The following is a 26,968-nucleotide window of genomic DNA, read 5'->3' as shown; positions in this document are numbered from 1 at the left end:
TAAAAGGGTTGACCTGGTTCTAGGGAGCCTGGTGTGAAGGGGCTCCAGGACTGAACTCTGTCTGGAGATAGAAGTACATATAGTTTGTAGTCTAGAGTGACTCAGTAGTTTTCAGCAAAGTATTCATTTGTCTTCCACAGTCTGCATTTCTGAGGTGTTTGTTACCAAATGATACAATTCCATACATCGATTTGGAAGCATGGCTTGCAGATTTCTTAAATAACGTCTTATTGCTAATAATCAATTGCAGAGAAGCTCTGTTCTGTCATGCTGAGCTTGCGTAGCTCTGCTTGCACTTGGAGTTGAAATCTTCATTAGTTATTCAGGTGTTGCCTAGTCTTTGCTATTGGATTCTCTGACTTGGCCTCTCGCTCTAGTCTTCGAACAGGATATCCCTATTCTTTGCAGGTGCTTCTGAAACTGCTGACTTTGTTTAAAACATTCTTACTTTCTGTTCTGATGCTGTCAACTTCTGTTGGTGTTATAAGTTCCCGTGTTGGGTAGCTCAAACAATTAGTATTTTTTTTGGTGAAAAAATGAGTTCTGAACTGCTGAGGGGTTTATAAAACAGCTCTAGAGTTTGTGACTGATGGATGATGACTGTTGGAAAGAGAAGTGTCATGAGAAATTGCCCAATTTAAAAAATTCTTTTCTGCCCACTTAATCAAATGACTGCTGTCTCTTGGAGAAACCTAGGCACAATTTTTGATCAACCTATCACAAAACCAAAGGAGGAGGAGGCTAAACTGGGACTGAGGCTGTAGTGAGTAATAACATGCATTTGGTTTATTGCCAGATTTGGTTTTCTTCCTGCCTTGTTGCCTCTTCTCCCTCTTTTCTTAAGGTTTATAATGCATTAGGCAAAATGTGTGTGATACTTTACTGTATGTTGAATGTATGCAGTTCTGCAATATTTGTGTAAGGATAAGATGCTTCACCAACCGAGCAATATTTTATGAATATGTGAATGACAGTTAAAATATCAATACTCTTGATGCAGGTCCTGCCATCCTGAAGAGGGGAAAAAAGTGCTGAAAGTCAAACTTTGCTATAGATTGCTGCATGCTGCAAGGGCATTGAGAGTGCCCTTTGATTTCTCGTGTAGGAAGGGCTTTCAGATACACCTTTGTATGAAATATATATATTCATAGTGTGTTTTGGTATTCTTTAGGCAAAGAATTTTTCAAGTTTCTCATTTATCCTTCTTTGCAAGCTCATTTCAAGGAAAGTCTTTCCCTACTTGATAATGAAATTTTTTATGACAGTAAATGAATATGTCCAAAAAGTCATCCAGCAAAAAAACTCTGAGAGCTGCTGCATCAGAGTTCATGTTGCAGAAATACCGTATCAGGACTCAGATTTTGAGGGGTGATTAGAAGACATAGGTATCTTTGAAAATCCTAGTCTGGATAAAAGGGCTGCATCGGAAATCTTTGTTTTGTGATATCTTCTCTTGCTTGTGCCATAGTAGAGCTGAAAGGAGAGATATTCCAAAAGCTATGGCTTAATCTCATAAAACAGGCTTATATACAGTCTTAAAGGCTCAGATGTGACAATCCTTATAGAAAATATTTTTCCCAACATTTGCTTGTTGTCATGATCAGTTTAATAACTGTAAAGTCTGATAGAGAAGTCCTTTCCAGCTCTGGTAATCAATATATCTATATTCACCCCTGATCTGTGTTGGTGCCCCTGAGTGCAGGATCAAAATGAATATTCTTTCTGCCACTGTTTCATGGAGGATACCTGTTTTGGGACCCCTGTTGTGGCTAATGATCTGCTATGACACATTCGTGATGCAGAAACATGTTGCATTCCAAGTAGTGTCATGATAAATTTTGCTGAGATTTACCCAAATTATGGAGGAACTACATATGAAGTTAACATTCACTCTAAAATGTTTGCCACAAGAGCATTATGGATGTATGTGTTACACTCTCATGGTAGATCTGGTATTATAGTATTCTTCTGATACTCCAGGTCCCTTTTGTAGTTTTCTCAATAATCATACCAGTTTTTAAGTTACACAAGACTAACAACTTTTCTTAGGGCTCTGCTTGTTAAAACATTATTGCAGTTATCCTGTCAAATACTGCTTAAAGGTTAATCGAACTGTGTAAAACCTTCAAAAGCCTGATAAGGTTCAGCCCTCTAAATTGTGGGTCCTTCTGGCTAGCGCTGTCTCAGTGCTCTTCCCTCTCAAATCAGCTCTGCTGATGTTTGTGGTCCTTCCACTTACTGCGGCCGCCTCCCACCAGGTCTCTCTCCCTTGAGATTATGGGGATCCTTGCCTTCAGCTCCCATGGGTTTGAGCCAAAGACTCTTCTCCTCCCTGGTAGATTGCCCTTCTGCTTCAGGGGAAGTAGCTCACCGGGCTCTTGTCAGATGATTTGATTGCCATGTCTATTCTCTGAGTTTGGATAACTTTGGATGTGGAGGGTGAAGTCCAGTACTATTAGAGGATTAAGCCCACTGCTTTTGGACAAAGGATTGTGGTGTCTTCCTACGCAGTATCTCTTTCTCATTCATCTGCTGATATGGTTCAGTTTTTTGGTCCCTAAGTAATCTCTTTTCAGTATTTTCTAGAAAAATCTATTTTTTCTATTTTTTTTCTATATTTTTTTTCTATTTTCTAGAAACAGTGTAATTGTTGCTTTTTTGCATGGTGACCAAAACTGCTATATTTCACATTTCCAAAAATCACTGACTCCCATCCTGTCTCTCTTCTCTCTAGTTTTGACTTCTTTAATTTACTGTAATCATATTGAAATCACGCTTGACTAACCTGATAGCATTCTATGATGTCGCGACTGAATGGGTAGATGCAGGGAGACCAGTGGATATAGTCCATCTTGACCTTAGTAAGGCGTTTGACACAGTTTCCCATGACATCCTTGTGAGCAAACTCAGGAAGTGTGAGGTAGAAGAATAGACAATGAGATGGATTAAGAACTGGCTACACAATAGAGCTCAAAGAGTGGTAATCATTGGTGCCAAGTCCATCTGGAGACCTATAACTAGTGGAGTCCCGCAAGGATGGGTGCTGGGTCCAGTCCTGTTCAACATCTTCATCAACGACCTTGATGAAGGGACAGAGTGTCTTCTCAGCAAGTTTGCTGATGATACGAAGCTGTGAGGTTTGGCTGATACACCTGAAGGCTGTGCAGCCATTCAGCGTGATTTGGACAGACTGGAGAGCTGGGCAAAGAGGAACCTAATGAGGTTCAACAAGAATAAGTGCAGAGTCCTGCACCTGGGAAGGAGCAATAAAATGCACCAGTACAGGTTAGGAGGCGATCTGCTAGAGAGCAGCTCTGTGGAGAAGGACCTTGGAGTCCTGGTGGACAACAAGTTATCCATGGGACAGCAATGTGCCCTTGTGGCCAAGAAGGCCAATGGTATCCTGGAGTGCATTAAGAAGAGTGTGTCCAGCAGATCGAGGGAGCTCCTCCTCCCCCCTGCTCTACCCTGGTGAGACCTCACCTGGAGTATTGCGTTCAGTTCTGGGCTCCCCAGTTGAAGAGGGACAGAGATCTACTGGAGGGAGTCCAGCGGAGGGTTACAAGGATGATTAAGGGACTGGAACACCTGCCTTATGAGGAAAGGTTGAGACACCTGGGGCTTTTTAGTCTGGAGAAGAGAAGACTGAGAGGGGATCTGATTAATGTGTATAAATATATGAGGGCTGGGTGTCAAGAGGAAAGGTGCAACCTCTTTTCACTTGTGCCCTGCGATAGGACAAGGAGCAATGGATGCAAACTAGAGCACAGGAAGTTCAACCTCCACATGAGGAAGAACTTCTCTACTGTAAGGGTTACAGAGCGCTGGAACAATCTCCCCAGAGAGGTTGTGGAGTCTCCTTCTCTGGAGACTTTCAAGACCCGTCTGGATGCGTTCCTGTGTAACTTGCCCTAGATTGGTCCTGCTCTGGCAGGGGGGTTGGACTCGATGATCTCCAGAGGTCCCTTCCAACCCCTAACATTCTATGAGTCTATGATTGTGAACTACATCAGGTTTGCTGTGTTTGTGGAAAACTTTCAGACAAAAAAGCCTTCTGAGCCCATCTAGTCATCTTCCTCCCTTTGGCTTGCCAGTGGCCTCCTGGGTAGTGTATGGATATGCTGTTCTGAGGAGATATCTTTTGGAGCGTGTAAAGGATCACAGAGGCCTGTCAGATGAAGTTTTGCTCTGCATAGCCACAGATGTTCCCTGATAGTATTCCTCGGAAGCCATTGCAATATTTGCATTAATCTGAGGAGGAGAACTCATTGCTGCAGGGATGAACTGTGCAGCAGCAGCTGTGCTGAACCACAGCCAAGTGTGGAACCGTGTCTCTCTCCTTAGATGGAGGCATGTTCAGTGCAGAGGAGAGCTTTGCAAGCAGAAGATTACATCTGTGCAAGCTGTTTAATACTTCAGTGGAATGACTGTGTGAGGGAAGGCTCATGTTTTTTTTTCCCAGAAACTTTATTGTGTGAGCCTTGAGCAGCAAAGGTACTGAAGAGCTTCATGGGAGTGCTGAGCACATGGACAGGATGGGTTCTGCCAGGCTGTGGTGTGCACTTCCACGATGGGGGTTGGCTGGTTGGGTAAGTTCAAGTGGAAAGCTAGTGTCACCTGAAATTAAATACTGGATTATGTAGAAATCAAAGAAAGTGGCAACTGATGTAGAGCTGTTTAACTGTTGAGTCAGTAGGAGTCCAGCTTGAAAACTGGTTTCAGTTAAAGAAAGTTAAGAAGCACAGCATTGCTGCTGGGCGTTTGCCATCAGACAGTGAAATTTGGTGATTCCTCTGGTAATTTGACCGGCTCTGATTTGTCTGCCTACATCAAATTCACTCTACAACCTCTCTCTTTTTTTTTTTTTTTAAATCAAATGAATGTTGCCAGACCAGAAAACTGTAGCAAGTGACCGTGCTTTAGAAAAAGCATATTCCAGAATGTAATATTAACACAAGGTTTAGAAAAAGTTTCTGTGGGTAAATACCTTTTAATGGTGCCTTGATTCTGCGAGTGTGATGTATGTGAGTGTGGAGGCGACAGCCCTGACTTACAGCTCAAAAATTGCCCAGAAGAGTAGCAGTATGTAGGAACACGGTCTGTTCCAGAAATGTCTCCTTGGAGTATTTCAGCCACTGAATTCTGTGGGAATGAAAAAAATCCATCAGCTGTTTCAGAAAATATATACAGTGAAAATGTTGATTCAGTTTGATCTCCTAGGCTGTATCAAGAGGAAAAGGAGGTTTGAACTGTGCTTTTCTTGCACTTTTCAACTTTGAACAGGACTTTGATACTTGAATGTAGAGGGTGAGTCATATTTTAAAAGTATTATCTGTGGAGTTGATTGAGCAATGTATTGGCATGCCTTAGAGTCTGCAAGTTTCGTCAAGCTCTTCTTAGCCTGTGGTGCTGACAAAATGGTAGTAAACTTTCCGCTGTTGCCCAAGAACTGTTTATGGGAAAAGTTAGCCACGTTGGTAGGCTCCAGGTGTCAAAGAGTGCTCGTTACTTCCAGCGGGAAGAGCTAATCTTTTGGTAAGCTTTCTTCTGTATACAAACTAAATGTAAGACCAGTTGAAAGTGTTTGGAATATGTCATTGTGTTGCTGAAAAATGTTTTGGTCACTGATACTTGTTGTATAAAAGAGCAAAGTTAGTGTGCACTCTTTTTATTATGTTTGCATGCTTTATTTGTAGTGTAAAGGTGGTGTTAATGGAGGGTTTTTGCAGATTCCTCTGGTAGCGGAGCTCTGTTCCTTCGTTTCTGAAGCCTACAAGAAATGCTGAAAAGGAGGCCTTTCTCTAAATGTTATTAATTCCTTTCTGAGCCTGGAAAACATGTGGCTAAAAATGACCTCAAGGCACCATCTGCTTCAGCGTTGGAAATTCCTTCACTCGTCTTGACTATTAGATCTGTTGAGCTTTCTTTCTTGCCTAAATGGTGTCCTTGAGACAATAGTCCTTTGTACAGCTGAATGACACAGTGATCCAGATGGGTTCATCCTCAAGTGCTGCCTACAACACATTCATTGCCACCCTTGTTTTGTGTTCTCTCCCCCTGCAGATGTGTTGTGCGTTGGTTGTTTGCTTCTCATGCTGCAGCTGTGCATGAGTAGCGGCTCATTTGGGTTCTGCCCTCTTGAAACTGCCAGGCGTCCTTGGGAGAGGGGGTTTTTAGCTGAAGAGAGATTTTCCTTGTTTGAGTCTTTTCCCTCTGACCTCATGCTTCTTCACAAGGAAGTAGGTTCCCCATCTAGTTGCACAGTCAGGTCCTGTAGTATCTAGTGCGAGAGATGGAACATGTTGCTCTACTGCTGTTGTATCTAGTGTTGCTCTTTGTGTTATATCTGATCCTCTGAAACCTACAGTCGCTGTGGGGGGGCAATGGAGACTGCGGTGAGCCTGTGTCACAGGATGAGGCTCTGCTCTGCTCCCTGTCTTCGTTTTAGAAGTCTGATCTTCAATGGTCGTCAGAGTTTTTGTATGAATTACGACAGGAAAACATTCTGAAATTTACAAGTTTTCATTCATGACTTTCCTTTGTTTCCTATTTGTAACCAAGTACTTTATTAATCACCCTTATAATAACCTGTTTTATCATACTTTTCCTAGCCATTAGTCTTTGATGAAGATCCTTGTTAAATGCATTTTGAAAACATGAGGTTGAGAAGTCACTGATTTTTCTGTTTTTGCCCCAACAGTGATATATTTAACACTTCTTGGACATAAGTTAGATGTGACCTTTTATACACGAATCTTTCCCGTTTCCCTTTCAGAAAAAGAAAAAAAGAAAGAGTATGTCTTCCCAAAAGTTCTTGCAGTTCTTCCTTTCACTGGGATATGAAGACTTTCACAACAACAGAAGTTAAGAGTAATTAGTCTCATAAGAAATCAAAAGTTATAACTAAAATTTTCTCAAAGTGAAATTAACATCATCCTCTATACATAAAAGTACAGCGAGTGTAAGATCTGGTACCACAGGATTTTTCTGGTGCTGGAAACAAGTGTTGGATTGCCTCTTGGGAAACAGCATCTTGCCCATTCAGTTCCTTAAATTTGTGCTTTTAGATCTGTGAGATCAAATGGTAGTTCATGCTAAATTTCCTAGCAGTGACAGCCTGCTAGTTTTCCAGTCTTCATTGCTGCATCATTTAACCTTGGGTGAATTTTTGAGAAAGATGAAGTGGAAGCGAGGAAGGAGAGCAAGAGAGGTTTTCAGTGGAAAATAAGAATTATTTTTTTGTAGTCAATTTGTTGTAGCTGTTCAAAGATGCTTGAAATTTTGGAGTTCTGGGAGGAGGTCTAGGGTGAGATGTGTGAGCAGATGTGGCCAGGTCCATCAGAGTTCAGCATCACACCCCTGCAGGGCCTCTGAAAGATCCCTGCTGCTGCTCAGGCACTGGATCTGCAGTAGTGACACTTGTGAAATACATGGCATTGGTTTGTGCTCAGGACTGCTTTTTCCTGGTGCTGTCCCCCTCATCCATATTTCTGGGGACCTCTTTTAACTTTACTGTATTGAGTAAATTCAAACAGCTTCTGATTTCAAACCCACAAATAAATAATAAAAGAGGTGGGGTTTTTTGGTGGTTTTTTTTTGTTGTTGTTTTTTGTTTTTTTACTATTGAGAAGAATAATGACTGGCATTTTAGAGGTAGAAGTAGTCCTTGCTGCTGACCCTGATTTACTTGATACTATGATGTTTATGCAGATAAAAGCTATTTTAGGTCACGTTTACAGCTTTGTCAAGATCTTCATCTGCTGAGAGCTGGTGAAACCCCATCAAAGTGAACTGGGAGGTGGCACTGCGCTCCGGCTGATGGTGTTTGACTCTCCCTCTGCCCCACCCTTATTTGGCATGGAGAACAGCTATAGAACAGCTATGTGATCCAGAATTCGAAAATGAACACGGACCTCTTAAAATCTTTTCTTATTTCTAGCTTTTCCTTGGAATAAATGATGTATTTACTAAATGTAAAATATGTAAAAGCGTTTTCATCAAACCATGATTCTATTGTGCAGTTTTTTCATTAAATAACTTCTCCCCCTGCCCCCCCCCCAAAAACAGATTTTTTTTTAGATAGGTAGATATTTAGATTTATGCAATGGATAAAAAGAGAGAGCTTGCACGAAGAATGACAAATAATGATGATTAATATAGTAAATGAGCGTCTATAAGTATTTTGAAAATGCTAGGGAAAGTAAAAAAGAGATCTTGCACTTCTTTAATATGCTGTGATATGTGAATCCAGTTCAGTGACACTGAACTTTTGATTAAAACTAGATATTTGCAAATGACAATAGAGTGGGCCTGAGGAAATCATGTTGCATTTATATTTTATTGTGTATTTTTAGAAGAAGATTCTTAGGCTTAGAGATATTTATTTTTGTTATTAGACCTAGGCTTATTTCTAATTTTGTCTCTGAGCAAAGTTTTAATTTTTTTTTCCTCCCTGTACAAGTAGAAAAGTAAGCTTTTGAACAAATTTCTCATTTTACATACAGCAACAATATGCTACGTAACTCTAGATTTATTACAACACAAATGAGGGTGAAAATTGCCCTTTTCTAATGCGTACATGTGCTAATTAGCACTGTATTCCTCTACTGTAATATAAATTTAAGTGTAATGATTATTTTCAAAACCACAGTTAAAATTCTTCTTAGGTAAGTCTATATAAAATGTTTAGTGTATTTTTCATTTAATTTCATTAATGTATTTATTTTGGTTTCCCATGGAGTTATCTGTGTCCTTACTGAAGTTAAGAAACAGTCGTTTTATGCACACTCAAAACGAATGTTAACAAGCTGAGGTTTCTATTCTCCTATTAAATAGAGAGGAGGAGAAATTAAAGGAAATCCAAGGAATCTGTTACTTTGTGTGTGTGACTGACTCCCAGAATGTCTGCTATGAAATCTTCTTCTTACAAGCTCTGAAGCATAGCTTTTAAGTTCTCTCTTCCTATAACATTCTGTATTATTTTCTCTCTTGATTCTCTTGATGCTTTTATTTCGAGTCTACAAATTTGATCAGAATCTTTTAATTAGAAACCACAATGCTATAAATAGTAGTAAATTTAAAATTCTTTACATCAAAGGGCAATAGTAGTAAATTTAAAATTCTTTACATCAAAGGGCAAGCATATAAATAGGATTTTCTCGTCAATTTTTAAAAAAAGACATTCTTCTCTTTTGATAGAAATTGTTGTTATCTCTTCCAGCAAAACTTATTAAAAAGCATCTAAGTGCTTTATGAAGGACACTTCAGAAGTAAGAAACATGTATTGTGAGGAATTGCACATTATATCACAATATATTTTTAATTGTCTTTTTCCTTATTTTAATGAGGAAAAATATTAGTCTTCATGTTACTATGCTGCTTTCAACACCCAACTAATTATACACAATGTGAGGAAAGTTGCTAAAACATTTCCTTTCAAAATTCTTGTTAGTTTGATTATTAAAGAAAGTGCTTAGCTTGTAAATGTTTCACTGGTGATTAAAGTATTTGACCTATTTGAAATTAAAATCTTCCAAACATATTTAAGGTTACCCACAGTACAGTGCAATGGGACTCACCATTGGTCTGCCATGGTAGACATCGGTTGTAGGTTATGTACGTGTATTCCCTTCTCAGGTGCTCATTCTTCAGGGCCAGTTTCTGGAGAAAGCTGATCCCCAGCAGGGACTCTGAAGGGACAGTATCAGAAATCATCATTATTTTGTTGTGTTTCTTTGTAATAATAAATAGTCATACTTGGTACTGATTGCCCATCTCCTCTGTTACTGCAGTGATCCCTGCGGCATGGAGCAGGTGATTTAAAATCTTTGGAATCTCATCCCTCTTGGTTTGGCAGGAAGGTTTGCGTACCACTTTTGTTTTTCTAGGATTCAAGCTTTTAATATTTGTTTCAGATAAAATATCTTTGTGCTTAGTGATCTGAAATAATCCTTTCCACTCCATTTACTTTTGAGTCCTTTCAGATATTCACTGAGGTGCTTAAACTTTGCAATCTGTGACAAAATTTAGCTCTTGCATAGTTGCATTAGATACATAGGTTACTTGGTATTTTCTGTAGAGGGGCTTGCAGGGTAGTACACTTTGTGTGCCACTAGAATCACAGAATCAACTAGGTTGGAAGAGACCTCTGGGATCATCAAGTCCAACCTTTGACCTAACACCACTGTGTCAACTAGACCATGGCACTAAGTGCCACATCCAGTCTTTTCTTAAACACCTCCAGGGATTGTGACTCCACCACCTCCCTGGGCAGCCCGTTCCAATGTCTAATAACCCTTTCAGTGAAGAAATTTTTCCTAATGTCTAACCTGAACCTCCCCTGGCTCAACTTGAGGCTATGTCCTCTAGTCCTGTTGCTAGTTGCCTGGGAGAAGAGGCTGACCCCCACCCCACTACAACCTCCTTCCAGGTAGTTGTAGAGAGCGATAAGGTCTCCCCTCAGCCTCCTTTTCTCCAGGCCCAACAATCCCAGTTCCCCCGGCCGTTCCTCATAGGACATACCCTCCAGACCCTTCACCAGCTTTGTTGCCCTCCTCTGGACTCTCTCCATCACCTCAATGTCTTTCTTGAAGTGAGGGGCCCAAAACTGGACACAGTACTCAAAGTGCGGCCTCACCAGTGCCGAGTACAGGGGGATGGTCACTGCCTTAGTCCTGCTGGCCACACTATTCCTGATACAAGCCAGGATGCCATTGCCCTTCTTGGCCACCTGCGCACAATGCTGGCTCATGTTCAGCCAGCTGTCCACCAATACCCCCAGGAAGAAGTTGCATCTGAAAGTACTGCAGCTAATTTCAGAGTTGTTATCAATGTTGCATGACATTAAAATTTCATAACTTTTTGATTGTTTCAGAGGCAAGGCGCAGCGCTCTTCCATTAAGTTGTTAGATTCTTCTTTCCTGGCTCTTGTTCAAGTTCTGGATTGAGTGCATCTCTCCTGGTCTCCAAGAACTCCCCTTTTATGACTCAGTTGTCAGCTGTTGATGTGTCACACCTATGGTTGTTGAAAAAGCCTCGAATTTTTTGAGAAAGTTCCTTGGTTTGAGAACTGCATGACATAATTGGTTGTCTTGCTTCAGTGGTTTAGAGGAGCCTTTGCAGGTGTGTGTCTTTTTACTTCTGCTTGAATGAGGTGGTATAGATGAAATAAAAGTACTTATTTCTTTTCTTTGAGTTCTGTTATTGATGTATGTCTATGAGTGTGAGCTGCTTTTGCAACTGACCGTTTCACCTATTCGCTGAGTAGGCAGGTAGATGTGCTTAGAAATAATGTAGAGCCAAGGCTTTTTAAAATCCGTTTCTTTATTTTGTGGTTCTTAACCATATATTCAGAAGGATTATTATCCTAAAAAATGCACTGGCTGGCACTCTTAAGGTGCAGTTTCTTGTTACGCTGAATGAGATCTGTTAGCTGTCATTGAAAGGGGGAGTCTGTCTTCCTCTTCGTTCTCTCTTGCATGTCCCCTCCAGCTTCTTTCCATTGCCTCTGCTCATGGTGTGACTATATAGTTTATTTGGATCAGCTTATTTGTCCGACAGAAAATGGATCCACTCCAAGTAATGATTAATTTTCTGATGCTGATCTGACTTTCTGGGTAGTCAGGCGAGCTGACAATGGAAACATGTGGCCAGGATGGAGCAGAACTGTCTGCTTTTGGCAGCAGCCCACAGTACACAGCGTTGCAGTGTTTTACAACCACATTTCAGGGTTGAAGGAAGGGCTGCAGTTTCTGGAAAGGGCTGAGTTTGCCTGGCTATCCAAAGCGTGCATCTTGGTATCTCAGCAGGTTTGAGATACATTTGAGATACGCTTGATTGCACTTGAGTTTAAACTTAATGGTGAACTGCCTGGGTTTGCACCACTTGTCTTGTGGGTGGTTACGTCTGTATAATGTTTTTCATCTTAATTTCTTAGTAGGCATTTTCTCCCTTAAATCCACATTAACAGCTTCTGTCAGGGAATAACTGTGGGCCAGGGTCACCTCAGAAATACATTAGCCTAGTAACTGTTTATCTTAGAGACATGTTCAAGGAAGGAAATTTCCCAGACCAAATCAATATGATGCAGTATACCTAGCAGTTAAAAACCAAACCAAACCAAAAAACCCTACTAATTTTTGCTCCTACAGTGAATGAGGTGAATACATTTTAATGGCAAAGGCTACATTCAGTATATGTACATTTAGAAATTTAATTTAGGGTTTTTATATTCTTTCTTACTGATGAATGGCACCAGCGTATGGTCATAGAGAAGACTTGGTTATACTGTGTACACAGAGCTAGATGATGGCATATGTAACTGTTGTTAACAAACAGAAATAATAAAGTGATGTAGAGTGTTCTTTGTGTTTAATAAGGTAATGATGAAAAGTGAACAGCTGGGCTGCCATTACTCCTTTGATCAGAAAGTGGTGGTTGCAGTGCAGATAGGTAAATGAAGGTTAGTTAAGGTTAGCAAATGTGCTGCAGTGGAACAAGGGAATGACAAAACTAGTGCTGGCCCTCAGTACCTTACTTGGTTCTTGGCCTGTCACATCCTCTTCATGAGCAGCAGCCTAAAAATTCCCATCTAGCAAGAGGAGATAGAGTTTTAAAATCATTCAGAGCAAACTCTGCTGCCTGAGAATTGGAAAAGAAATGCAAATGCTAACATGATAATTTGTTGATGGTTGTTTTTGCTGTATTTGTGGATGTGCTAGCTGCAGGCCAGAAACAGCTAAATGGTGGTGGCCATAAGTGCTGTGGCTGTCTGTACATGCTGTGAGTGTCTATCGTTGCCTTGCAGGTACCAGCTAGCTGTGTCACAGGTCATTTGGGGCAAGCTTGAATCCCTTAATTTCAAAAAGGGATCAAAATGGGTGATGTGAGGAAATTACTGCCTTTTTTTTTTTTTTGAGGCTTTTTTGGATAGAAAGTAGGATTTTAATATCGATGGTAATTCATCACTGAAATTATTTATCCAGATAAGGTAAACTGTAAGTTATATTCAGTTAGTTGGTCAAGGATTATACATTTGTTCAAAAGAAATGCTCTTTAATTATCCAGAAATCAGAAGAACCACTTAGTGAAGGTCCGTGGCTTGTTTTACAAAGCAGGTTAGATATAATGGGGATAGCTGAAAGAATATCTGAGTCTGTGAATTGCATCTATGGAGGGGCCTTCTAAGAAGCTTTCCAGTTAATGCTGCATCCTTCTAAACAGTAATTTAAATATCTGGAATTTCTCATCATGCAATTTTGCATGCACATTCACTGCAGTGGCACAGCTAGACGTTTTTATAGAGGGCACTCAGCCTGACTATCCTCTAATCAGAGAAGCTGTCTTGACTTTTTTTTTTAAAAGAATCAGCTGTTTGTAAATATGTAATCATGGGGTTTGGGTTTTTTATTTATTAATACTCATGCTTATATATGTAGACATAACAAAAACATTCCGTTGTAGGACAACTTAAAAATGTAATAAACAAAAAAGTCATGATTCCCTCAACTTCCCGAGTCTTTGTTGCTGTTCTTTTCCAGGGAAACTGGTATTCTCAGCTCTTCTGGATTTAATGCCTATTGAAAGCCTGCCAGTAGTTTTAGAGAGAGTGAATTTGATGATTCACATTATCCTGTCCTGTCCTGTGTTTCCCAGAGTTTTCAATAAATCATTTGTTACAGTGGTACTATATTGTATTTATTTAGAGAAGTGTTCTTTAGAGCTGTAAGTTGTTCTTCAGTGTTTCTTCTTAGATTCCTCTGTCTACATGCTTCAAATCTTAATGTGCAGATTTCAATGGAAAGAAAATAAGAACAAAGTTGAAACTGCTTCAGAACGTCTGAAAGTAGCTTTTCTTATTAATTAGTTAAATAACACGGCTGTTCCGTTTCTTGTGAGTTTTCAAGTCTAGAAACAACTGTTCCATTTCCATTGGATAGCTGAGTATTTTCTTCCACTACTACTAGAATAAATGTTCTATTTCTGGCAGATTGTGAGTTACAAAGTATTCCCATGTTTGTTCTCTATAGGACTGAATGAAAGCAATTAATTCATGGAAAATACATGGCAAAGAGAGAAAGAAAGAAAGATGTTTCTCTAGCACCCATTTTTCTTTGGTTTTAGTGACTGCTCAGGGGGTTGGAGTTTTGGGAGCCTTTTGGAGGAGATGGGTTACAGGGAGGTGAGTCAGGGCTTTACAGAAAATGCAACTAATCAGATTTTAGCCCATTGCTATTGCCTCACTATATGGCCTTGAATGAGTCTGTCTGAATGAACAGTTTCTTTCACATTATGTCGGTGAAATTTGGGAGTGTATCCCAGTCTGACCAAACCAGTAATGTCTCAGCTGTTCCTCACCAGTCTGCGTCCAGAGTCAGGTTAAGGAACCAGTTACCACATTAGCCAGGGAACGTCTTCCACTTTCCTTTGATCAGGGCTTTGCCCAGGATGAAAGTTCAAAGAGAAGAGCTGTTTCATGTGGTGTGGATGGGTTAAGATGGGGGGTTACAAATGCAGAGCCTTCCAGTCAGAAGTTGTGTTGTTGGGAATTCTTGAATAAGCCTCGTAGATTCAGAAAACAGATCTTTTATTCATTATCGTAGACTGCTTTGTCTGCTTCAGTGCAATTTTATTTGGTTAATGGCATATTGTTACTTAGTAAATACATTTACTTTCTGCATTCACAAACCTGTATGATATGTTTTGCTGTGGCTGAATACTAATTCCAGTTTTTTCAATATTGCAGTCTACCCACATTGCTCGAGCCAGCTTCCAGGTTGATGCTTTTGGATCATCTTTTGTCCTAGATGTGATGCTAAACCAGTAAGTAATGACTGTATCTTACTCTACGTTTGTTCAAGACCCAGTGCCAGTGAAATGTCATTTTTCAATGACATTTAGTTTTAGAGGCTGTATTATAGCATAAATGGTATTTCTAGGTATTGAGTTCGTCTGTAGTAGTACATTTTAAGTTCTTTTGTTATTTTCTCAAGTACCATTGTAGGCTTTGATATTCCCATTGTTACTACTTAGTAGCTATTGCAGTGTAACTAACGTTTTAGTGGTATAATTTTATTTGCCATCTTTCATTTACCATAAAGGCAAATTACTATACTCACGCAGAGCTTCCCTGGATATTAAAAGATGGAGTTGCTGAAAACTGGTAGCTGTTAGCATTTTAATAACCAAGTGTAAAGTACTGGAGATACAGCAATTGCAGTACAGCTAACCCTCAAAAAAGAATTAAGATGGATAGTTGGGAATGAAGTTTCTCCACATGCATTTACAGTCTTTTGGGAACAGAGAAGCATTATAAGGCAGTAGCACACTGTGAATTTCAGTCTGTGAGGAAAGATTGAACAACTGTAAACTTAAAGTGAAATCTGGTATGTTGCTTTCAGTAATGAGTTTTTGAAGTAGCTTTTTAGCACAGCTGTTTTCAAGTTTCACTGCTCTGAAGTGAAAAGAGAGTAAATAATATTGTAAATAGAACAGCTTTGTTAAGTAATTCAGCTCCTAATAATGGAACACAATGTTGTGTGGTTTGGTGCAAGAATTTGTGCTCAATTGCTACAAGTTTTTCTGCTGTAAAGGGAAACCGTTCAGGTTGCAATGGGAGCCAGTCAAATTTCAGTTCTTTTCACTTGTAAACACATTTTAAACAGTGGCAATTTCTTTATGTGCACTGACATGAGTTAAAAACCATATCTGAATCCTTGCTGGTTACAGACGGCAGAGACACTGCGCTGCTGGAAGGAGAGGGAAAGAGGCTGGTTTAAAAATACGATTTTATAACAAATGCATTTTAAAAGAATTCTAGGGGAAGAATTTCCTGCTGAAAAGCACCAAGTCCATAATGTTGAAGTGTTTGTAGAAACATAGCAGTTTGTTGGAAAATAGCAGTTTTGTTTACATATTTATACCTTACTGAGAATTGGTTGCAGAATCCTGTTTTTATTTTGGGTGGCAGATTAATGGTGTCGTCACAGTTAGTTAGTTTCTGAAAGGTCAGGATTTACCTTCCTTTAGGAAGCTTGCACATCTTCTGTTTCCGTCGAGTGCCTGACTGTGTCCCAGAGGAGTACCAACTCTGTATAAATCGATTATCATGATGATCAATGGCGTTCAGTAGGCTGGAAGATTTCAAAATGAGGCAATTTTTATGAACTCTGCAATCTCTCTGTTCTCTATGTGGAAAATATGTCCTTTTCTCATAGTTTATCAAAAGGTAGGCAAAACCAAAGAAGCTTCTTCAGAAAATATTGATAGGTATTTTGTATATTTCAGTCTTAATTTAAATGATTTCTGATTAGTGATACTGGAAGGTTCCTGGCACTCCAGGAACTGATTATTTTGCCTTGCCACTGAATGGTTTTTGCAGCTTCTGCTGAGAAGCTGCAAAACCAGACATTCCTCTTGCCTTGTGGGGAATGTTTATTAGGAATGTCTTTTAACTAGAGTTTTGCAAACCTTACAAAATCAGATCGTAAACTGCATCAAAAAATCCTGAAAACAGAAGCAAAATTAAAGGCAGCTTGACAGACAAGTGCCAGCTTTTTCATGAGGCAAACTGCTGAAATCTTGCCTGTAATTTCTCTTGGCAAATGGTCTCCAACAGTAATATCAATGTGTCATGTAAGCTGTAAATGAAAAACATATTCCTAAATTTGCTCTAAATCGTAAACATTTGGCTGTGTGGAATTCAAAAGGATTAGCTTCCTGAAGTGGCTTAAAAAATACAGTTACACCGTTTCTGACTATTATAATTTCTGGTAAGTCTTTTTCCTGCATTGCCCCTGTGAGTCTCGTGCTCCTCCTGGTCACCCGCAGGGCGGGCGTGCAGTTGAGGGGCTCCATGTGATGTGATGTGACCTGCTGGGTTGTGCTGCTGGCTGCTAGAAGACCCGTCTGCCATTCCTGCTCTAAAAGTACTCTGTGCTTTACCATGTCCATTACTCTTGTAATGACTCCTGGTAACTGGGTAACTGGATGTCGTAAGGATGGTCAGATCAAACCTGAGGAGGAGCAGCTCTTCCTTTAAGCTGTTTTAGGTCTCTCTAAAGTCCAACTCAATCCCTTATTAGTTATTTTAATAAATGCCTTGACTGCACACAGTCTCAATTGTTCTCAGTAGCAGCTGGAATTTATTGGGATCGAGGGAATTCAAGCTCTGTTCGCTTTTCTTATTCGTGCCCTGTGCATGCAAGCTGAGGAGCCCCACTTGGGTACAATCACATTTTGGTAATTGATTCTTACTTAGAATAATGCCTTTTTTTTTTTCACCATATGAGAGTGCTCTGAAAATTCAATTATAATATTTAGTACCAATTTATAGGTAGCACGGTATAGATTGGGTCTAGGTCTTCTGAATGAGGTACTAAATCATGTTCTGCACTATTTTTGAATTATTTGTTAAGTGATGTTTATTGTGTGCTCTGTGATCAGAACCCCAGCTGACCCAACAAGATTGTTTTCACAACCCCATTTTTCAAAGTCCTTCTTTCCCCATCCCATTCTGTGATGGAAAAATTAGCATGATCATACTTGCAAACTAGACTTAAGAAACACTTTCTCCCTGATATTGTTGCTTTATTTCAGAGGTTGATTTTGTTCCCTGGGAGGCAGTTGTTCTGCACCTCCGTTTGTGTTAGCACACTTTGCTAAAACATATTTTGTACGAACTGTTTTTGAATGGCTTATAGGTTTTTTTTAATCTTTAATGAAAAATGTCAATTCTACAGAGATTTCTGCCAAGCAATTCTGTTTGGGCTAAAAGACAAAGAAAGGTAAGACAAGAATTCAAAGTTTTACTAGTGTATCACTAAACATATCCTGAGGCTAGGGAGAATGCCTGGGATTATGCAGTTAGACCTGTGTAGCATCATCACTAAGGGTTCCTGCCTTTTGTGGAGTTTTTTTTTCACTTTTGTATTGAAGAAGTATGGGAATGAAGAATTTTTCAGAATAGAAATTGTTTGAATAGTTAATTAGTCTCACTGATAAAAGTTTGAACATTAGTTTTAGACTGAAAAAGCCCTGTAGTGTTGAGTTTTCCTTCCACCTTGGTGCCTATAGCATATCAGCCTTCTTTTGTTATAAAATAGGTTGGGCTCCTGGATCTTTGATAAAATGGCATCTTTTAAGTCCTTTAATAATTTCTGTGCCTTTTCGCCGACGTCCCCAATTTATTGGCATCCTTGATGAATTGTAGACTCAGTGCTGCATTTTGGCAGCCTCATGTATAAAGGTAGCACAACTCCCATTTCTAATTGATATACCTCTTAACATAGTTCCCAAGATTTTCCCCAGATTTTTTTCTTTTTATTTCTTTTTTCTTCTTTTTCTTTTATTTCTTAAAACCTTCCTTCTTCAAAGCTTAGAATTGACTGTTTAGTAAATATGAACTATGTTCTTTGATCTTATTGTATCATCACTATTACTATTATTGAATTTGTAGTCCTGTACAAGAAAAATATCAGGTTACTTTGACAAGAAAAATTTTCCATAGAACTGTGTTGATTATCAGTATGTTTATTACCTTCCTTTAATTTGTTTTGTATAATGTTCCGTTATGCTTAAGACTTATTTTGGAAAGGATAAATTGCTTTTGGTAACTCCATTACCTTTTATTTTTTAATATTATGATTTAGTTTTAGGTTAACAGATTTCTGTTACGATTATTCTTCTATTACTGTCAATAGATTTTTTTTTTTTTGGTTGATTTAGTACCAGCTCCTGGTCAAGGCTATTAAAATCAACACAGGTTTGCTACTGACTTCAGTTGGATGGGGATATGGAAAGTTTAAGTGATGTCTGAAATGCTTGCAAGTCCTTAATTGGCATTCTGGTTAAAATGAGAACAAAAAAGGTAATTTGTTTCATTCATATATTATTTCCCAGTGTGTCACTGTAAGGTAGTTCTTGTCACCTGTGAGAGAATTCCCCTGATGTTTCTGAAACACCACTTAAAGCTCAATGGTTCGTGACTTCTAAGAAAAATAGCATTTGAAAACATTTATAAGTCTATACAAAATCTGTGCATCCCCTCATAAGATACTTTCCTAGCACATTAAAAAAGTTTCTGAAAAGGTCAGTCCTTTGCTTTCCTCTCAATGGGTGTGATAAAGAGTATTTTACTGCTTTTCGGTAATTGCATTCATTGGAAGCAGTATTTATTGGTTTATAATAGAGTAATTAGAACATATGGGATTATCAGCACTGAGTAAATTGCCTTTCCATGGTCTGATTTTTTGACACAAAAATAATTATAGAAAATGTATTACTGTGTATTTGTGAGTGTGTGTGTGTGTAGGAAAAGAATGATTAATTATTCTGCAGAGATATTAGCATTCTATTACTACAATGGTTTTCTTTCTTGATGATATTCCTTAGATTAGCAGATCTCTTAGGAGCTATATATCTTACATGCACATATACAGAGATACCTCATATGTACAGATCAATCATGTGCTATATTTAGCATCTTCTTTAAAGTAAAATGACTTAAACTAGGGAAACAATCAAATTGCTTAACATGTTTCAGTGCCTATGGATTTATCTTCTAAGTGCTGAGTATCTCTAAGTGGCTGTATCTTTAACAATCAAATGACCTCGAGCCATTATGAAATATTTTAAAAGAAAAATTAATTGTATTTTTGATTTAGGCTTTACACAGTGACTATCGTACTCAAAGTGTAATTTCTGGATTTAGTGTTGAAATGGAATGATATCCTCATATGCTAACATTAGTTTGGGCACCAGAGTTTTTTCTTGAATGTTTGGATTGTATATACATTACTGCCACTTCTGTAAATAATATGAAACAAACCATTGACCTTTCCAACTATTTCTATATTTGGTTATCATTTAACAGCTAGAATATGGTTTGTGTTTTACAAAAGCAAGCAATAGCCATACAAGTTGGTCTAATAAAAGCAATTATCTTTTCTTACTTACTTTCTGTTACTTAGATTCTCAGACCACTGTGGCTGCAACACTACTACTGTCCTATGAATTGTTACATATAAATACTAGTCAGAGTAAGACACATGAAGAGGACAGTAAACAGCAAAATGCATGAACTGGAATGTGAATAGCAGGTATTTTCTGTGCTGTCATTTATAGGGCATCTCCCTCACGAGTCAGCAGCCTTTCTGCTGGTACATTTCCCTTCATATGCCTCTCTCTGTGTTGTCCAGCTGCTCTGCCCCATTTTTTACGTTCTCCTTGAGAACTCCTTTGGCATCACGACCTTCTGTATATGTGCATTAAAAATAGCGCTTATGGAAACAGAGGAAGTGTTGCGGGACTTTCAGCTTGGGGCTCAAATACTTTCCTCAGCTAAGCAGTGAAATGAATTGGAATCCCCTTTTCTAGACAAGAGAGCTAGGAATCAAGATATGGAGAACGAAAACAGTAGAAATTATTAGGCTTTCCGTGGGGAATCAGAGGACCTAATGGATGGCTGAATAACCATCAGCATACAAACTCACGCTCTGTAATTCCGCAAGATCATTACATGAGGCATAGGTTATTCAGCCCTCTTCTACTCAGGATAGTGGTTCTACTTAAGAAATGTGGTTTTAGTCCAGAGACTGAATCAACAGGCAGTATTAAAACAATATGTTGTTAATGTATGGAACATCTTACCAGGCAAATAACAATGCTCGACTTGTGGACACAAACTCTGTTGTATCATAGAATCATAGAATAGTTTGGGTTGGAAAGGACCTTTAAAAGTCATCTAGTCCAACCCCCCTGCAATGAGCAGGGACGTCTTCCACTAGATCAGGTTGCTCAGAACCCCATCCAATCTGACCTTGAATGTTTCCAGGGATGGGGCATCTACCACCTCTCTGGGCAACCTGTGCCAGTGTTTCACCACGCTCACTGTAAAAAATTACTTCCTTATATCTAGTCTAAATCTACCCTTTTTTAGTTTAAAACCATTACCCCTTGTCCTATCGCAACAGGCCCCGCTAAAAAGTTTGTCCCCATCTTTCTTATAAATCCCCTTTCAGTATTGCAAGTCTGCAATAAGGTCTTCCCAAAGCCTTCTCTTCTTCAGGCTGAACAAACCCAACTCTCTCAGCCTCTCTTCATAGGAGAGGTGCTCCAGCCCTCTGATCATTTTTGTGGCCCTCCTCTGGACCCACTCTGACAGGTCCATGTCCTTCCTACGATGAGGACTCCAGAGTTGGATGCAGTACTCCAGGTGGGGTCTCATGAAAGTGGAGTAGAGGGGCAGAATCACGTCCCTCGATGTGCTGGTCACGCTTCTTTTGATGCATCCCAGGATACCGTTGGCTTTCTGGGCTGCATGCGCACGTTGCCAGCTCATGTCAAGCTTTTCATCCACCAAATCAAAGCAATGGACTCGTTTGCTTTCTTTGCAGTATCTATTACAGAGTTAAGGTGCTGCCTGTGAAGTCTATGGCCACTTGTTTCTGTGGTTGAGTGAGATTTATGTAGCATTTTTTAATGCCTTTTGCTGGTAAGATTCAAGATGGGCCTGCTCACATTTCCTCACGCAGTGTCTGGAAACCGGCTTCTTTCAACAGGCTTTCTGTATGGTGTGTAGTCTTTAATGTAATTGTTTTCATTTGGTTGGGGCCTGCTAGTGGGTAAAACCTCATTTACAGACAGTTGTGTCATCTTAGTTAGTGCAGAAAGTTTGCTTCCTTAAAGAAAACCACAAACAAACCAAATTCTGCCCTTTGTTTTTGAAAGGCTTCGCACACGTTGTTCTGATTCTCTTCCTGGCTGTATTAGCATGAGAAGTGCACCCAGTGTAATGACCTCTCCCTATGGGGAGACTTCTTTCCTCTTCCAAAACACATGCAAAGAATCATGTTTTCAAATCCTGGAGCACCAATTAGCAAATTTAGAAGGCAGAGTTACTGAACGCCTTCTTTGCTTCTGTCTATACTGCTGGAGGCTGTCCTGAGGAGCCCCGGACCCCTGAGGCCCCAAAAGAAGTCAGGATAGAGGAGGAATCTGACTTGGTAGATGAGGGCTGGGTCAGGGACCAATTAAGCAATCTGGACGTCCATAAATCCATGGGCCCTGATGGGATGCATCCGCGGGTGCTGAGGGAGCTGGCGGAAGTCATTGCTAGGCCACTCTTCATCATCTTTGCTAAGTCGTGGGCAACGGGAGAGGTGCCTGAGGACTGGAGAAAAGCGAATGTCACTCCAGTCTTCAAAAAGGGCAAGAAGGAGGACCCAGGTAACTATAGACCGGTCAGCCTCACCTCCATCCCTGGAAAGGTGATGGAACAACTTGTTCTTGGTGCTGTCTCTAGGCACATCAAGGACAGGGGGATCATTAGGGGCAGTCAACATGGCGTCACCAAGGGGAAGTCACAGAATCGCAGAATCACAGAATGTTAGGGATTGGAAGGGACCTCGAAAGATCATCTAGTCCAATCCCCCTGCCGGGGCAGGATTACTTAGACCATATCACACAGGAACGCATCCAGGCGGGTTTTGAATGTCTCCAGAGAAGGAGACTCCACAACCTCTCTGGGCAGCCTGTTCCAGTGTTCGGTCACCCGCACCGTAAAGAAGTTTTTCCTCATATTTATGTGGAACCTCCTGTGTTCCAGCTTGCACCCATTGCCCCTTGTCCTGTCAAGGGATGTCACTGAGAAGAGCCTGGCTCCATCCTCATGACACTTGCCCTTTACATATTTATAAACATTAATGAGGTCACCCCTCAGTCTCCTCCAAGCTAAAGAGACCCAGCTCCCTCAGCCTCTCCTCATAAGGGAGATGTTCCACTCCCTTAATCATCTTCGTGGCTCTGCGCTGGACTCTCTCTAGCAGTTCCCTGTCCTTCTTGAACTGAGGGGCCCAGAACTGGACACAATATTCCAGATGCGGCCTCACCAGGGCAGAGTAGAGGGGGAGGAGAACCTCTCTCGACCTGCTAACCACACCCCTTCTAATACAGCCCAGGATGCCATTGGCCTTCTTGGCCACAAGGGCACACTGCTGGCTCATGGTCATCCTGCTGTCCACTAGGACCCCCAGGTCCCTTTCCCCTACGCTGCTCTCCAACAGGTCTGCCCCCGACTTGTACTGGTACATGGGGTTGTTCTTGCCCAGATGCAGGACTCTACACTTGCCCTTGTTATATTTCACTAAATTTCTCCCCGTCCAACTCTCCAGCCTGTCCAGGTCTCTCTGAATGGCTGCGCAGCCTTCCGGTGCATCAGCCACTCCTCCCAGTTTTGTGTCATCAGCGAACTTGCTGACAGCGCACTCTAATCCCTCATCCAAGTCATTAATGAATATATTGAATAGAACTGGTCCCAGAACCGACCCTTGCGGGACTCCGCTAGACACAGACCTCCAACTGGACTCTGTCCCATTGACCACCACTCTCTGGCTTCTTTCCTTCAGCCAGTTCACAATCCACCTCACTACCCGATCATCCAGACCACACTTCCCCAGTTTAGCTGCGAGGATGCTGTGGGAGACCGTGTCAAACGCTTTACTGAAATCGAGATAGACCACATCCACAGCTTTACCATCATCTATCCACCGGGTAACATCCTCATAAAAGGCTATCAAGTTGGTTGAGCATGACTTCCCCTTGGTGAAGCCATGCTGAGTGCCCCTAATGATCCCCCTATCCTTGATGTGCCTAGAGACAGCACCAAGAACAAGTTGTTCCATCACCTTTCCGGGGATGGAGGTGAGGCTGACAGGTCTATAGTTACCTGGGTCCTCCTTCTTGCCCTTTTTGAAGACTGGAGTGACATTCGCTTTCCTCCAGTCCTCAGGCACCTCTCCCGTTGCCCACGACTTAGCAAAGATGATGGAGAGTGGCCTAGCAATGACTTCCGCCAGCTCCCTCAGCACCCGCGGATGCATCCCATCAGGGCCCATGGATTTATGGACGTCCAGGTTGCTTAATTGGTCCCTGACCCAGCCCTCATCAACCAAGACAGATTCCTCCTCTATCCTGACTTCTTTTGGGGCCTCAGGGGTGCGGGGCTCCTCAGGACAGCCTCCAGCAGTATAGACAGAGGCAAAGAAGGCATTCAGTAACTCCGCCTTCTTTTTATCCTCTGTCTCCAGGGCCCCCACCTCATTCATCAGTGGGCCTACATTGCCTCTAGTGTTGGCTTTACCTGCAATGTATTTGAAGAAGCCCTTTCTGTTGTCCTTGACCTCTCTTGCAAGGTTTAATTCCAAGGAGGCCTTAGCTTTCCTAGTTGCCTCCCTACATCCTCTGACAACAGACTTATATTCCTCCCAAGTGGCCAGCCCCTCCTTCCACGATCTGTACACCCTCTTCTTCCACTTGAGTTTGCCCAGCAGTTCCCTGTTCAACCATGCAGGTCTCCTGGTACCCTTCCTTGACTTCCTACCTGTTGGGATGCTCTGATCTTGAGCTCGGAAGAAGCAGTCCTTGAATGCTAACCAACTATCTTGGGCCCCCTTACCTTCTAGTACCCTGTCCCATGGGATTTCCCCTAGCAATTGCTTGAAAAGGCCAAAGTTGGCCCTCCTGAAGTCCAGGGTTGCGATTCTGCTAGCTATTCTGTTCCTGCCACATGAGATCCTGAACTCTACCATCTCATGGTCACTACAACCAAGGCTGCCCTCAACCTTCACCTCTTCAACCAGACCCTCCTTGTTAGTGAGGATAAGATCCAGCAGCGCTCCTCTCCTAGTTGGCTCATCCACCATTTGCATCAGAAAGTTATCATCAACGCACTGGAGGAACCTCCTGGACTGGGGATGGCTGGCTGAGTAGGCCTCCCAGCAAATATCAGGGTAGTTGAAATCCCCCACAACAACCAGGCCCTGTAATTGAGAGACTGCTCTCAGCTGCCTGTAGAAGGCCTCATCACCCTCCTCATCCTGATCCGGTGGCCTGTAATAGACACCCACAACAGTATCACCCCTGCCAGCCTGCCCCTTAATTCGCACCCACAAACTCTCAACTCGCTCCTGATCCGCCCCTGGACAGAACTCAATACATTCTAGCTGCTCACTCACATAAAGAGCAACTCCACCACCTCTCCTTAGCGGCCTGTCTTTCCTGAACAGGACATAGCCATCCATGACCACATTCCAGTCATGCGAGGCATCCCACCAAGTCTCTGTAATTGCCACTAGATCATAGCCCCCCCGACCGAACACGGATTTCTAACTCCTCCTGTTTATTCCCCATGCTGCGTGCATTGGTGTACAGGCAATGCTTAACCAACTTGATAGCCTTTTATGAGGACGTAACCCGGTGGATAGATGATGGTAAAGCTGTGGATGTGGTCTATCTCGATTTCAGTAAGGCGTTTGACACGGTCTCCCACAGCATCCTCGCAGCTAAACTGAGGAAGTGTGGTGTGGATGATCGGGTAGTGAGGTGGATTGTGAACTGGCTGAAGGAAAGAAGCCAGAGAGTGGTGGTCAATGGGACAGAGTCCAGTTGGAGGTCTGTGTCTAGCGGAGTCCCGCAAGGGTCGGTTCTGGGACCAGTTCTATTCAATATATTCATTAATGACTTGCATGAGGGAATAGAGTGCACTGTCAGCAAGTTCGCTGATGACACCAAACTGGGAGGAGTGGCTGACACACCGGAAGGCTGCGCAGCCATTCAGAGAGACCTGGACAGGCTGGAGAGTTGGGCGGGGAGAAATTTAATGAAATATAACAAGGGCAAGTGTAGAGTCCTGCATCTGGGCAAGAACAACCCCATGTACCAGTACAAGTTGGGGGCAGACCTGTTGGAGAGCAGCGTAGGGGAAAGGGACCTGGGGGTCCTAGTGGACAGCAGGATGACCATGAGCCAGCAGTGTGCCCTTGTGGCCAAGAAGGCCAATGGCATCCTGGGCTGTATTAGAAGGGGTGTGGTTAGCAGGTCGAGAGAGGTTCTCCTCCCCCTCTACTCTGCCCTGGTGAGGCCGCATCTGGAATATTGTGTCCAGTTCTGGGCCCCTCAGTTCAAGAAGGACAGGGAACTGCTAGAGAGAGTCCAGCGCAGAGCCACGAAGATGATTAAGGGAGTGGAACATCTCCCTTATGAGGAGAGGCTGAGGGAGCTGGGTCTCTTTAGCTTGGAGAAGAGGAGACTGAGGGGTGACCTCATTAATGTTTATAAATATGTAAAGGGCAAGTGTCATGAGGATGGAGCCAGGCTCTTCTCAGTGACATCCCTTGACAGGACAAGGGGCAATGGGTGCAAGCTGGAACACAGGAGGTTCCGCATAAATATGAGGAAAAACTTCTTTACGATGAGGGTGACCGAACACTGGAACAGGCTGCCCAGAGAGGTTGTGAAGTCTCCTTCTCTGGAGACATTCAAAACCCGCCTGGACGTGTTCCTGTGTGATATGGTCTAAGCAATCCTGCTCCGACAGGGGGATTGGACTAGATGATCTTTCGAGGTCCCTTCCAATCCCTAATGTTCTGTGATTCTGTGATTCTGTGAAATGCAGAGCTGGTAGGAAACTGCCGATCTTGCCTGTGGCCCTCTTTCCCTTTTGTCAGGGGCGCTGTGACCAAGGAAGCTGGAAGCGCCGCTCACCCATTGGGGTTTGTGTCCCATCCCGCTGGTACCACAGCACCCCGTGGCACCCTGGGCTGAGCCAGGCTCGTTGCCTTTTGTCAGAGGTTATCCCCAACGGAGGATGCTTCTGAATGGTAGACAAGTATGTTAAAAGTTGTTTTTGATAGACAAGTATCTTACTGGTAAACCTTTCACTTCTTGCATATAAACCCAAAGATACTCTTATTCTGTTGACATACTGTAGATCAGGATTGGCTTGGCTATAACCTGATCCTCTCTTAGTTCAAACAGCTGGACTCTTGATGCTTTCCAGGCCTTCGGACTTTACAGTCTGTGATTCAGTGTTACTGTGATGCTTCTGTATTGCCCCATCTAATTCCATGTTTTTTTCAATTATATGATAATCAAATTTTCCTTTTAAATAATCTTCTGATTTGAACAGAACTTA

General features: G+C 41.6%; 1 protein-coding gene across 1 annotated transcript in view; it reads left to right on the top strand.

The window, feature by feature from the left end:
• Nucleotides 1–26,968, top strand: part of ADAM22 (ADAM metallopeptidase domain 22) — a 144,494-nt gene that overhangs the window by 4,542 nt on the left and 112,984 nt on the right. Inside the window, exon 3 of the mRNA XM_068404432.1 lies at nucleotides 14,744–14,820. Within this exon, the coding sequence (XP_068260533.1) occupies nucleotides 14,744–14,820 (77 nt within the window). The remainder of the gene's footprint in view (nucleotides 1–14,743; nucleotides 14,821–26,968) is intronic.

This window comes from Nyctibius grandis, chromosome 7, assembly GCF_013368605.1.
Source record: "Nyctibius grandis isolate bNycGra1 chromosome 7, bNycGra1.pri, whole genome shotgun sequence".
NCBI lineage: Eukaryota > Metazoa > Chordata > Aves > Nyctibiiformes > Nyctibiidae > Nyctibius > Nyctibius grandis.
Note: the sequence above shows the minus strand (reverse complement) of the source record. Positions and strands in the feature narration are given on the sequence as shown.